The 15,425-nt window shown below is 33.6% G+C and overlaps 1 protein-coding gene across 6 annotated transcripts in view; it reads left to right on the forward strand.

Moving 5' to 3' along the window:
• The first annotated feature begins 1,062 nt into the window (after window positions 1-1,062).
• The window catches only part of LOC145642003 (uncharacterized), an 87,873-nt gene continuing 73,510 nt past the window's right edge, over window positions 1,063-15,425 (forward strand). The window contains exons 1-6 of one of the 6 annotated variants that reach the window (XM_081693060.1): window positions 1,063-1,168; window positions 1,263-1,400; window positions 2,260-2,308; window positions 5,503-6,958; window positions 7,314-7,695; window positions 8,822-9,423. In XM_081693060.1, the coding sequence (XP_081549186.1) occupies window positions 7,687-7,695; window positions 8,822-9,157 (345 nt within the window). In that variant the 5' untranslated portion in view covers window positions 1,063-1,168; window positions 1,263-1,400; window positions 2,260-2,308; window positions 5,503-6,958; window positions 7,314-7,686 and the 3' untranslated portion in view covers window positions 9,158-9,423. The other 5 variants (XM_081693052.1, XR_014115610.1, XR_014115609.1 and 2 more) reach the window with 5 other exon arrangements.

A 15,425-nucleotide genomic window follows, 5' to 3' on the forward strand; every position in this document is an offset into this window, starting at 1 on the left:
GGGGCAAAATTGTCTTTTCGCATCTCAAGAACTAAACCCTGGTTAAATAATTAACCAATACTAAAACACATGTTACCATTTAATTAATCATATTAATGTTTGGTTACCAAGGATAATTAAAAGTTGCACCCTTTACCATTGAGAAAAAAAAATAATAGATAATTACTAGTGAGAATTTCCCAAAAAAAAAATGTATATCATTTTGGATTAGGTGCAAAAAAAAAAAAAAAAAAAAAAAATCTTATAAACTTAATGTGTTATCCCTTTAAATTCAATATTTTTTTAATCCTATATGTACTCTCTATTGTTCAACACAAATAGACGTAAAATTTTGGAGACAAAGAAGTATATTTAGATATAACAAGTGTTACTTTAAATAGGAAACAATATATTTCCCTCTAGGTTTTCTCCTTGGGTGGGGTTTTTGATCCCCTCTAGGATTTCTTCATTGGAAGGATTTTTCTAGCCTCCATTGCTAGATTTTCTCTACTTTTTTTTTTTTTTGGAAGGTTTTCATTAAATCTTCTCCTTCTCTCTCTTTCCCCTCCATCTTTTTTCCTCTAGTCTCTATTGTAAATTTTTGTAGGGGCTTCCACCGGTGTTTTTACCAGTGGTAAACCCAAAAAAAAAAAAAAATTATTGCTTTCAATAAAAGATCACATCTTTATGGTGGTGTTTATTCTATTAGGTTTAATATATTTGTTTGTTCGTCTGTCAAAGATTCACTTCTAAAATCCGCCTAAATAACGATAGTTCATCTGCGACGGTCATAAAAAACTGTCGTAAATTTATAATTTTGTGACAGTTTTATAAGTTGTCGCAAACTACGACAGTTTATATCCCTTTTGCGACAGTTTGTTTGTCGTTGAAATTATATGATTTTATTTTCAATTTTTATACAGGTATTACGACTGTTACAAACCGTCGTAAAGTTTTTTTTAATTTTTTAATATTTCTAAAAGGTTTCGAAAGTCATAAACTATCGCAAAACCGTCGCAGATTATCGTATTTTTTTTATTAAAAAAAAAGAAAATAAATTTAATTAAAATGACTCTAATTCCCCTCTTTCACCTTCACTTCCCTTTAACAGAGCCGCGACGAGAGAGGAGCAAGAGGGAATTTCTTCCGTCGATCCGTCGTTGGGAATTTGGTCCTCCACAATCAATTAGTCAGTAATCCCCTTTCATGTGTATTATATGTAATTATTTTTAATTTTATCATTTTATCACTTAAACCCTAAATTTTTCGTCGCTTCCCTTAAGCTATCGGAGGGCCACCTGAGTGTCGCTTCTTCTGACGCCGGTTTGCCGCTTTCCCTGACTCCGGTGTGCGAGTTCACTAGCGCTGAAGCTTCGACTGCCCTGACGCCGGACTGATTTCACACGTGACGCCTGTTTGAGGTAAAAATTGACCCATGTTTTTCTTTTTTTTTTTTAAAAAATTTTTTTGTTTTTTTTTCGTTAGTAATACTGGAATTTGAGAATGACTCTGAATTTATCATGCCAAATTGATTTGAAGTCCAAATTGATTATGTGAATTGGCAACAAATTGAACATATCAGTCTAGGTTTTAGGTAAACATCTTCAATATATCATGAGTTGTGAGAAACCTTGAGAAGGGCAATAGAAACATGGCAGTTTTACTGGTAATTTCCCCACATTCCCAAATGAATTTTCATGTTTTTATTGGGATTTAGCTCAGTTAATACTTAATCAAATGTGAATTTGGATTTTCCCCTTTTCGATTAGTTATGTTTGTGTATTAATCTGGCTAGGGTTTTGCTTAATTGTGATTTTTATGATTTTGTTTTCAATCATGTAATGTATTACGGATTCGAATGTATGTAGTTATTTGCAATTTCTTTTTCCTTTTTATCTTTAAATTATAAAGAATTGAGGTCAAACAACTTACAAATGAAGGAGAATGTGATAAAATGCGAATAATTTATTGGGAATTAGAGAGAGAATAGGTAGGAATTGAGATAATTTCCATTTACCACCAAGCTATGAATAACTGCATCTTTTTATTTTTATTTTTTTTTTTTTTTTGAAAATGGAGAACTTATTGTCTATTGACTATTGCAATGCTATAAATTGAGGTTTTACCTTAAAAAACCTTGAATTGTGAGAAACCTTGAGAAGGGCAATAAAAATTTGGAAAAACATCTTCCATATTGTTTGTAACTTAGTTCTTACTATTTTTATCACAATTATTTATAATAGTTTGTAGTTAATTATTTATTTTTGCTCATTTATGTAGGATATAAGCAAATTGGTTTGCTTTTGCTTGGAGTTGGTTTCTTTCTAAGGTGAGTTGTGCATAAATTTATTTTGTATGCTTCGAATGAAATTTTTTGTTACATTTTTATTAGTTATAGGAGTTAGTTTATAGTATGAGTATGAGTGTGAGCATGAGTTTGTTTAAAGTGTGTATAAGTATGTAAATGTATATACTAAAAGTATGTATGTTGATATATCAGAGTGTTTGCATTGTTATTGTGGGTACATTTGGTTATTTAGATTAAATTAGCCATCTTTTAACCAAATTGCCTATTCTGAGTAGCTCTATCCTCTACATCTTGTGTATATTATGAGTATCTTAAATTAAGTTAAGTGAGGCGTATACTTGTTCTTTTTAATTATGCCATGACTTATTTTAAAGTTTCTCACATGAAATCTTAACAAATTCTTATCAATAATGAAAATCAGCTGCCAATAAGCTCAAATTTTAATTTACAAAAAGTGTTGCTGTCAAGAAGTCTGATCTGTATTCTTGGATTAGAGATGAGTCTAGTTTGACCTAGAATATGTTTTGCTGATCATTTTTATCTGTTTTTTTTTTCTTTTTTTTTTTTTGGTGGAGTACAAAATTTTGTTTTGTGGCTCTGTTTCTTTGTTCAGATGTATCCCTTCAAACTTTTGAAGTGCTTCCTCTGTTGCTAGTGCCTATTACATATATGATGATGCTTGCTAGTGTTGCAATATGCATTTTATGCACTATTGAAGTTGGCGACGCATTAAATGATATTACGCAAGGCTTTTCTTGTGATATTTAAACGATGCAAAATTATAATTTTTATGCCATTTATGTTGTCAAATTTAAGTGTAAAGCTACTAGTTTAGGCTATTTATGTGATTTATCTTTATGTAGAATCTTCCCGTGTCTATTGCTTTCATGATCGTCTTTGAATTTATTCTATTTATGATATTGAAGTCAAATCACGATTCCTCGCAGCATGCATTTTCCAGTATGTTCTTAGGTAGATTTCTGGTGTAGATTTGCTTTGTAAAAATCCCAAGAAACATCCTTTGTGATAAACTAACTATAGTGTCCTGGTACATTTTATATGACCTTATGGCCTAGTGTTCCTTGGTTGCTTTAGATGACAGAATAGGTATTACTCCAATTTGTGCAGTGTTTTGGTTACATTTGTATGAGTTATAGGAGTTAGTTTATAGTATGAGTATGAGTATGAGTTTCTTTTAAGTGTGTATAAGTATGTTAATGTTTATACTAAAATTATGTATATTGTAGTTTCAATTTCAAGTTAAAGTATGTATGCATATTGTTTAAAGTTAGTATGTATGTAATAGTTTAAAATATCATTCCTAAAATAATTCCATGTTCCAATTTGAAAAAGTATAAATTATATATAAGATACAAGTTTACAATAGTGAATGTCATGATTAAAGCTTAGAATTTGTTTAAGAAATATTAATTAACGTAAAGTATGTTATGATTTGTTCTTCATATTGGAGGTTCTTAATGATAGGTGATTATTACTCTCTTATGTAGAAGTATGGTTACAGTCACTAGTGGGGTTAGATGTCAAAGGATTGGTAATGTTGGAGTGATATGGATCTTTGGACATCATTTTAAATCTAAGTCCATATCATACATACAGACATTTAAATGAATGCATTATTGTTGTTTGTCATTATACTATGTGATCTATCGATTTTGAATAGTGTTGTAGAATTTGTCACCATGAAAAGGAAGGAGCGCTGGTGGATGTTCGATAGAAAAGACGGTAGTAACTTAAGGCCCGAGTTCTTGAAAGGGGTTGATGATGATTTCATTGCTTTTTGCAAAGCAAATCCCGAGAGCCCGGGGTTAGATGAAGTTAGATGCCCTTGTGTGAAATGCAAGATTAAACATTTGTTACCAGCTAACATAGTGAAACTTCATTTGTATAAGAAGGGGTTCTTACCTGAATACTTTGATTACCGGCTAACATAGTGAAACTTTGGCTAACACAGTGAAATTTTAGGCTGCCAATCTCTAAACTTTAAGCTGCTAATCTCTGAGCAAATAATTTTATAGTTTTATGTTGCATCTTTGCTATTTAACTCTTGGCGGAACAGATACTGTGCTGTCTTTGTTGGATGCATCATTTCATAGTTCCTTGCATGCATCATGAATAAAACCTCATCAGTTTCTATTCACATAGCATTTAGGCACTCTTAACTCTTAATACTCAAAGCCTTGTAATCACTACTTGATTAAGTTAAACTTTAGTCATTACTGTTGGAACTCTACTGAAGTCGGAAACCTAATGTGAAGTCTCATACAAGAGAGTTACTACTTTATTAAAAAATTCATTTCTGTAAGGAAATACTTATCTAGCTCAATTATATCACCTGACAATATGAAGCTTCGGTTGTTGGTACTTGCTTAGGAATAAAAAGTTGCTTGGTGGCCAGGTTTCTAGATGCAGAGGGGTTGCTCCAAGGGGCAATGGAGAATGAAGTGTAAAAGCAGAAAGGAATTTTGCCTAGGAAACCTATAGAACCAAAGCCTATGCTGCTATCGCATATGATAGAGCCCCATTAAAGCTTCATTGGCCATCGGAACTCAAACTAGGTTATGTGGTTTGTGGTGAAGGAAGTGGGCAGCAACTTTTGGCTGCCAATCTCCTAGAAACTTGAGGTTGCAAGTCTCCAAGTGTATCCTCAACAATTTTCTGAATGCCCTCCCTCAATACAATCAGACCCCCTTATACTAGAATGGTCAAGGACCTTAAGGCACATAGAAACTAGTTTACTTTCTTTCCCTCCCTCAATCTTAATTAGTTTTGTTTGCTTCTTCATTAGAATTATCTTGAGGGAGTGGGTTGTTCCCTGCTGCTCCTCCTCCTTGTCCACGTTGACCTTTCCTTCTTCGTGTATATACTTTTATAGGTAAGTCCAACATAGCCTTCCCTTTATTTTTCTTGTCTTCCACCTGTGACATATGATATGTGAATTGGTAGTCCAAATTTAGTAAATAAAGAAAATGAACTAATTAAGTTTAAGATAGTCATTCAGTTTCAATAGTTTTTTATTTTTATTTTTTTATTTATTATTATTTTATTTAATAATATACAGAAGCTGCTGATTTATCTCCACATTGAGCTTCTTTGATCATCCCTGCTGATGCAAATGCTGCCTTCTGAAACTGAAATGAAGTTTAAAAAAAAATAAAGAAAAATCAGTATTCATGAACTTACCGACCTCGTTTCAGGATTTGTCTAGACTGATGATTATAAATGAAAAGATGTCCATCGATAGATTTGCTAAGATTCAGTGGTGGACTCAAACCTTGAATTTAAGGAATACGGTGAGAATACCTAATGACACCTAAAAATGTCTCCCCAAAACCAAACCCGATGATGAACAACCTTTCATCACCATTATTGGTCGGAATGAGTATTTAATCTTTGGAGTGCTTAAATCCATATTTTCATCTCATAAACCAACCCAACTTCTAGCCCATTTCCCCAAATCATAACTTATATTCCTCTTTTCGTGCCTTTAAACCCAAAATAATTCATTTCGTGTCCTTTAAAATCATTCATTTCGTGTCCTTTTTATAAAAACGTTTAGTCCAGTTTATTTTGGTCCATTATCTGGGTTCAATGATTGGATAGTTGGATGGGGATTTAAAAGAGCGATATATTATAAGCTCAAATCCGAGTTATAACGAATAAGTTATGGCCAAAATATTAAGCCGAGCCCAAACCGAACCCTAGCCCACCTTACCTACGACCCAATGATTATGTGGAGGGTCCAAATTATTTAATCCCATTCATAAACCAATTAGGATTAATTGGAAGCTTCTATAATTTTCTAAAAGATATTAATTATCCTTTTTGAAAAGATAAGATTAAAGAGTTTGAAATTGAATAAGACTTTTCTTTTTGAAAATCCTATTTCTATCCGAATTAAAAGATGTTCAAAGATAGTCAGATATGATTTTCATGCCTCATATTTTTTATCCAAATTTTATATGGTTGGATAGCACTTGAAATTATATTTCCAATAATATATTATAATATCAATTCCGAGCTATAACGGAAAAGATATGAATAAAATGTCAAACTCTATCCAAAATTGACACCGTCTCACTATTTCGTCCATATCTTTTATTCTACAAAATATTATAATCTGATTCTAATTTGGTTAGAAATTAGACTTCAATATCTTTCCAACGATATCTTATTTATCTTATTCCAATTTCTAGATCAAAAGATATGATAAAAACAAAAATCGCAAAAACTGCAGTTTATCGAGTTTTATTCCGATTTAATTAAGATCTTATCTTGTTTTTTCGACCCTTCTTTTTTCTCTATAAATAGAGGTCACATCTCCCCTTTTTCAATCATCAACAAGATGGATCACAAAATCATTCTCTCTTTCTCTCTTTTACACCAAAAATCATTCTCTTCTCTCTCTCTCTCATATTCTAATCCTTAAACCTATATTCCTTCTTTCACTATTCCTTCCTTCAAGCACTCCAAGGATTCCATACAATACTTGAAGTTCTATACTTTAACCAAGGCATGATAGGTAGAATTAACTGAGGGTTTGGACCAAATCAAATCTACTTTTAATTTAATTTAATTTTCATTTGATTTATATTTTTTATTGAAGTTACTAACAGTTTATTCATGATGTAGCAATTAAAGGAAATGCGGAAAGTGAGTAATTAATCACTTAATTGCTCTTATTTTTATTCTTATTGCTAGTATCATGATTAGGTTTATTTATATGCGATTTGACTTACACTATTATTGTTAAATTGCTTCCAATATTAATGTGTATTCTATTATTTTTATGGTCGCTATATTGCATGTTTAAAAGGAATATGTAATTGAAAATCACACCTATTAAGATAATTTGGACAACCGATTTAGGATCCTTTTTAATCTTGTTATTAATTCAAGTGATCACTAGTATTCTAGAATTATGTGTTGCATTAATATTAAACCAAATTAGCCTAATAATAGTTTGGAGCAAATTGAATATTTTGTTTGTATGCCTTTGAAATCGCAGGAATCACTTTTCACTATAAGAACCGAGTAGAGGCCAATACGGGCGAATGTGACTCCATGACTCACTTCGTACCATCATCCCCGATCCTCCTTTCGTGGATTAGAACCATATGGAGTTAGTAATCTCATGGATTATGAATGGGGTGTAACCTTCACGGGTCGATCGTTGTTGCCTTCGTTGTCCCTTATTCGTGGTTGCCTTAAATGATCCGTGAACGGTTTACAAGTTCCTTAAAAACTTGTTGGTGGCTCCTTACTTTCCTTGTCCCTAATCGTATTATGTCAATTCCAATTTCCTATGAGTGCCAATCATATTCACACATGCTTTAACGTAGGCGCACTTCACACGACGCCTACAATACCATCAAGAGTTGATGATTGAGGTGAGTGATGAGTCTTGAAACTAAGATTGTTTAGTACTTCCATAATATGAATCAATAAGCATTCCTTCATTGGGCATTTTATTGTGATTAGAACCTCAAGCTCTTCTATACTTACCTCTATGTCAATGTGTAATGGCTGCAGAAGTTCTGTTTGAATAGCCTTATTAAAATCTAGGTCAATTTCAATGTTCTCAGAAGCCACACTCTTGTTATAATCGTCATATGCTGTCGAGTCTGCTCTAGCATATCTAAGTCTTTTAATGTTCCTGTTAACTCCAGCCAAATATTTTGTCGCATCAATTAGAATAAATGCTTTGTTCATCTGAAATATCATCAGTGATGGGATCAATTTGCTGACAAGTAAACATAATTGCAAATTTTTATGTTTTTCCTAAAACTAACTCTTCCTTTTTACTCTTTTCATGCATAAAACATATGGCAGAGATATGATCTAAAAGTTTCATTTTAAGTGTTAGAAACTTGAATGCATGCAAATAAGACCTTAATTAAGGGTTAGTTTGCTCAATTCAGTTCAAATATGAGTTTTAGGAAAGTATGAAAGCATATGACCTTCTTTGTTCAAAAGGTATACGAACAATGTAAGCACCACTACTCTCTCCCATCTCATAATCATCATTATCATCATCAAAGCCATTGGAATCTGTTTGATTTAGCATCTCAGTAGGCTCTCCATGACTCCAATCCACATACCTGCCTAGTTAGCAAATCAACTCGATAAACTCCTGGCATCAAACCAAGAGCCCTTGTAAGCTCAACCAAATATTTCACCTGTAATCCAAAGGCAGAAATATTCATATTTATAAGTCTGTCATAATGAGATAAAGCTATGAATCACACAAACTTGGATTAATGTTACCTGACCGCCAGTATCAGAATCACAACCAAGTTCCATATTTTCACCTCGTATCAAACCATGAAGATTGCATATAATCAAGTGAGGAAAAAAAATTAAGCCCCACTATATAGGGGAGGGTAGGAGGGGACTTTGCAAATTTATTATATTGTTAGTACTTTATTGCAACTTCAAATTAAAATGTAGTAAAATGATGAGAAACTTAACTCTGTTTGTATGTATGTGTGTATGTATGTATGTGTATTTTTGCAGGATGCATATGAGAAGAAGGTGGAAGAATGCACTACTCAGGGTTCACAACCTAACCCCAACCAGTTGTACTGGGAGACAGTTGGTGGTAGGAAGCAGGGTTTGGTTAAGGGACTAGGTCAGAGTGATCGCCTATTCTACGAACCCCCTCCTGGTCGTGGAGATGGTTTGTCGCAACCATACTGTCCTTCAATTAATTCTCAGGTTGAAGCCCGGGTACAAGAAGAGGTTAAAGCGCGCTTGGAGGACATCCATGCTCAGTTCGATGTCAGGCTGCAAGAGGCACTCAAAAAAGAAAGGGAGGAGGCACAACGAGCGAACAAGGTTCTCACTACGTAGATGTTGAAGGGTTGGTCTGAGTTTGGCCATGAGTACCTTTCTTCTTGCACTCCTACTCGTACTCCACCTCTCCATCACAGGCGGGAGGTGATGGTGCTGACCAAACTCCAGTGTCTTAGCTTTGTTAGTTGTTATTAGCACTAACCATAAGCATGTTACGTGTAGTACTAACCTTTTGTATTATATTTTTAGTACTAACCTTTTGTATGCTATATGTATAGTACTAACCTTTTGGATGTTATATTTCTAACTTGGTGAATAACTTATTTTGCTAAATATTATTAAACTTTAATGTAATTAGTATGAGTTTAATTTATGCATTTATTTATATTACTAGTGCTCTCGATTAATGGATGTAGGTTCAGCTTAGGGTGAAATAGGTGGCGGAAAAGAAGACAATTTTTATCTCACGTATATTACGACAGACTAAAGTTGACCGTAAGTAAGAAGTTGGCGACAGATAAACGCTGTTGTAGTTTACGACGGCTTTTAACCGTCGTTCTCAGCGACAGCTTACAACTGTCGTACAATTTCATATTTGCGACAGTTTGTAGCTATCGCAGATTCTGATAGTTTTTCAAACCGTCGCAATCAGCGACAACTATAAACTGTCGTAAACTCACATTTTTGCGATAGTTTTTGTCTGTCGCAACACAATTACAACGACGTATTTTTGAATTTGTCGCTGAAATTAAGAAAAATCGTCGTAATTGTGTTTGCGACAATCAAACTTTCGTTAATTTTTTTTTTGCAACAACTGTGATTGCGACAAAAAAATTACGACAGTTAGCCGTCGTAACTTGTAATTGCGACGGTTTATTTCTTATTTGTGACAGAAAAAAGCTGTCATAAAATGTCTGTTTTCTTGTAGTGATTGAAGATTTAGGGTTTCACAATCTCCAAAAGTATCTAGAAGGCCATATGAGTTTTTTCACCCAAAGAACTATTCATCCGTGGATCTCAAACCAATTTAGTGCTAACTCACAAATTGTATTGCTTCGGATGAAGATTTCTGTAAAGGCGATCGTTAATCGAATCTGCGATGTAACTAGTTTTAAGGTGAATTGTATTTGTGTTGGAATTTTAGTTTTCCTCGAAATTGTTTTTGTAAGTGTCGTTTGGCTATCTTTCACTAATGAAATCCTTTTCTTTTTGTCAAAAAAAAAAAAAAAAGAAAAGAAGCATATTTAGAATTTGAACACCATGAAATACTTAAATATGATAAACGGTGATCATAATTAAGAAGTAAGTGATAAGTGTTAATTTTGAAAGGGGTAGGTTTAATTATGCAAATTATCAAGCTTATAAGATCTTATTTTTCATCGTGTACACAATTTGAAAAAAAAGTTGGTTAAACAAAACATATAGCTTTAATTACTACCTCCATTAATAGTTATGTGCCACTTTAGGGCTTGACACGGCCGCCAATGCAAAATTTGATAATGGTGATTAATGTATTCTAAGGGTATGTAATTAAGGTAGAGAGAAAATATTTGGATAAAAATCAAATACCCACTGCCACCACCAAGACCAGCCAACACCACCCATACCACCTTCATCAACACCACCGCCGCCTTCAACGCTGGCACCACCACCAACACTACCACCCCCACGAAACCACCACCACTACCACCCCCACAAAACCACTATCACTCCCCACGAAACCCATCCACCACCACTTCCCACGAAACCCACCACCACCAACCACGAAACCCACCACCACCCACCCCACAAAACCACCACCACTTCCCACGAAACCACCACTACTCCCCACGAAACCCACCTATACAAAACCCAACTCCACGAAAAACAAAACCCACAAAATTATTACCACCAATTCGACAAACCCATCACAAATTAAATTTTTTGAAAGTTGAAGAAAAAGAAAGAAGATCTCAAATCCATGAAACTCACTACAAATTTTTTGAAAGTTGAAGAGAGAGAAAGATGATATAAAAAAGATGTAGAGAGATAATGAGATTGAAAGGGGAGAGTGAAAGTATGGGAGAAGATGATGATGAACCCCCACGAAACCACCACCACTACCAACCCCATGAAACCTCCACTCTCACAAACCCCACCACGAAATCCCGATGAAATCCAATCGCAAAAGCCCGACGAAATCCTAAACAAAAACCACGCACCCCAAAATCCCAGAAATCCTAAGAAATTATTGAAGTTGAAGAGAGAGAGAGAAAGAAGATGTATAAAAAATTCAAAGAGATAATTTGATTGAAAGATGAGAGAGAAAATATGGGGAAAGATGATGATGAAGATGAAGATGAAGATGGTTTTAGGTTTCTTGAATTGAAGATGGAAGAGTTGATGAATTATATTGGGTTGGTTGGGGTGAAAATAGGGTGAGAATTAGTGATCAATTAAATCTGATTATAGTTAGTAATTGTGTTTTAATTTTTTAGATAAGGGTAAAATTGACATTTGACTAGTTTTTTTTTTACTAAAAGAGGAAAGAAATTTTTTTGTTACACATAATGTTTAGCGGACAAAAATAGAAAAAGTTGCACATAACTATTAACAGAAGTAGTATATTATTTTCTTACTATTTTTCTTCAATAGTTGGTTTATATTGTTGTTTGAACAAAAGAAATTGCAAAATGTATGTAGTTTATACATGTGTCAACCTTAATTGTACAAAATTAAAAATAAACATTTGTTATTACGATTAAGTATTAAATGTTAAATTTAACTATTAATAAAAACCCGTGCTTAAAGAGTCTATTATTAATGTTATGGTTAATTGAGTATCAATAATTTATTACTCAGTACTACCATTATTGTTATTCACTAAAGAGAAATAAAAAATAGAGGGTTAATAAGTAGAATTTCCAATTAAAAAATAAAAAAATCCAACAAATAAACATGATATGTATAGAAATATAGAAAATAAAATGTACTCCGTATCTTGTACTCCCTCCGTCCCCGAAAGAACGACCCTTTTGGGTTGATTTCGCGGGTAATATAAAATTAAATAAAAGAAGTAAAAATATATTGGAAAAATAAATTTATATGTGGTTTACAAAAAAGTAAAGAGAGATAGTAATAAAAGCATATGGAAAAACAAAATTTTATATGGGGAAGCTAATTTTACACAAATATTGTTGCAAAATGGTGGTATTTTAATACTAATGGGTCATTTTTTTGGGACTAAAATTAGGCCAAATGGATCGTTCTTTCGGGGACGGATAGAGTAATTAAATAATCCTGCAAGCTAAGTGGTCGCAAGATATGGAAATTTTTTATTACCGTATCTTTGGATATCAATAATAATGGGAATGCATTCAATGGAAATATGCAATATTATGGGACAAATAATAATGTCACATTTTATATTAATTTAGTTTTGTTCAACTATATAAGCAATGTCATTTGGCTAATAATCCATAATAACCAAAGCAATAATAGTAAGATACATTTAATCATTCCAGTAAAATATGGTAGCTAGAGCTCACCATCTTTTTGCTATTTTACTGTTGATCCTTACTTTGAATCAACACACAATCTAGTCAAAACAAAATGCTAGCCCTTTTGGCTTTCTAAAGAGTTTAGAAGGACGTAGGAAGGGCCAAAACGTAGATGGCCTTCCCAAAAGTGAGGTGACTACTACCATGACCATTACAGAAAATGGTGATTCAAATGTCACAAGACTTGTGGATGCTACATTGATGAATCCTCGGTAAGTCATATATACATAATCTAAATTTCCTGTATGCTAAGGTGAATTGTTTTTCGTTCATATAATCCACATAGAGTTGTCAGTTTCTGACCCGAACCGTTAAACCCGACTGTTTCAAACTGATCCGAAAAGGAAATGAACCACCTGACCCAAATTTTCCAATCCGAAACTAAACTAAACCGAATTTTTGCGAACCGTTACTAACCCGACCCATTATCAAGCCAAACCGTTGCTGTCCAAAACTGAAAACAACCCGAACCGATTACATTTGAATCCGATAGTAACATGTTTCATTTTAAACCAAAAACCGTTTAAACCCAACTAAAATCCGATAAACCTAAATTGTTCCAACCCGTAACCCGTTGTGACCGAACCATTTATAACCCGTAACTCGTTGTGATCGAATTTATAACCCGTAACTCGTTGAGACCAAACGGTTTACTACCCGTAACCAATTGAGACCGAATAGTTTACAACCCGTAACCCGTGATGACTAAGTTGTATACAGCCCGTTACCCAATATGTGTATGATTTGATCCCATCCAACCCACTACTCCAAAGACCAACTTATTTATGACTTAACTTGATTATATCATGACCCATTCCTACCCATTATCTGATTAACTCCACTCGATAATGATCTGACTCGATTTTAACCTGATATAATTTGAACTGAAACCTGCTTCACATTGGGTAAACTCGTTTTCAAACCGACCAAGTTCAATCCATAACGATTATGATATGAGCCGATAATAATCGAACCCGATTTCACCCGAAACCCATTTTCAAACGGACCAAGTTTAACCCAAACTTATCATAACCCGAACCGTTTACAATCCGACCCGATTAGGATCCGAATTGTTTTGAACCGAAACCCACTTTAAACGAACTGGCTAAACCCATTTTAAAACCGACTCAGTGTAACCCAAACTGATTATGACCCGAACCGACTATTACCCAACCCGATTAGGACCCGACTTGAATATATAAAAACCGCAATAAAAAACCCAAACCAAATTCACCCGATAATTTTAAAAACTAATCCACTGATCATTTCAACTCGTTATAAACCGACCCGTTATTACCCGAAACTGATCAACCCAACCTCAACCCAAACTGTTTAATTGACACCCCTATATGCACATGTTAATTATATATTTTTTAATTTATACTCTATTATTCAATCATGCTTTTTTAGTAGACACATTTCGCTTATGTAATGTAGCAATGTTAGTTATATTGACTAATTTTTTGTGGTTTATAGTTTAGGTAAATAATTTTTATGCGATATCATGTTAGAATCGTTTCATCAATGTATATTTTTATACTATCAACGGTTTATAATTTTTCATTATTTTTAAAAATGAATTAAATTATAAAGGAGTCATACAATATTTATTAAAGAAATTAAAAGTAGCAGACACAAGTTAAAACAAATTGGATTATATAATATGGTGTCTTTTGATGTTATTTTTGGTTTGGATTTAGAGCATATCCAATGGATGCCCAAGCTAATGGTGGTCATCATATTTTTTATTACTTTCTCTCTCTTCCACCTCATTTATGTCCAACTCCCATGCCCATACACTCACATTGGTTGCCCTCCAAATTTGTGGGCATTGATTCTCCTTTCCTTCCATTCCCATGTGAGTCTTCATCAATTGAAAAAAAAAAAAAAAACTAAACCTCCTCTCTTTGTTGGACAAGTGGCGAAATACCACTAAATGCCCACACTCAACAAATGGTCATGGCCATGACCTGGTCATGAACCATTTCTCACAAAAAGTACAAATTTTTCATTTTTTAAGCTTTTTTTATTTTTCTCTCTCTTCATGCCCACCCAAAATGGGCAACCATTGGCTATACTCTTAGGCCAAATTCAATTCGATCTGAAATATAATTCGGTTTTCAACCTCAATCTAATCCGATCCAATTCGAATTATTTCGTATTATTGTTTCCATTCATCTGATCTGAAACTGGTGAAGTCTTATGGAGGTATTGGAGTACTATAACTTTTATCCAATTCCATATACTTGTGCCCAATGCCCCAAAACTTTATTTATTTGGGATTAAGGGAGTATTGACTTAAGATAATATATGAAATAGGAAATTTTGACAATTACCACCTTCTATTTTTTTATTTGAAAATTACCACCTTCTATTTTCAAAAACATCAAAAGTTACCATCTTCTTGCCTCCTAACTACCACATGACGTCATTTTGGGCTCATTCTTTCCCTTTCCTCCCTATTTCCCTCACATTTCTCATTCCTAGATTATTATCCCTTTCACTTTTTTTCCCCCAAACAATCAAAAACACTTCAATTCACTCCTCCAAATCAAAATTGACGAACAATTATTGGTGGTTTGGGGAAAAAAAGTGAAAGGGGAGATGAGAATCCACATAGGAATGAGAAATGTGAGGGAAATAGGGAGAGAAGGGAAAGAATGGGCCCAAAATGACGTCACGTGGTAGTTGGGGGAAAGAAGGTGATAACTTTTGATGTTTTTGAAAATAAAAGGTGGTAATTTTCAAAAAAAAAGGTGGTAATTGCTAAAATGGACATAACAGAA

Source organism: Chenopodium album, chromosome 1 (assembly GCF_948465745.1).
Source record: "Chenopodium album chromosome 1, dcCheAlbu1.1, whole genome shotgun sequence".
NCBI lineage: Eukaryota > Viridiplantae > Streptophyta > Magnoliopsida > Caryophyllales > Amaranthaceae > Chenopodium > Chenopodium album.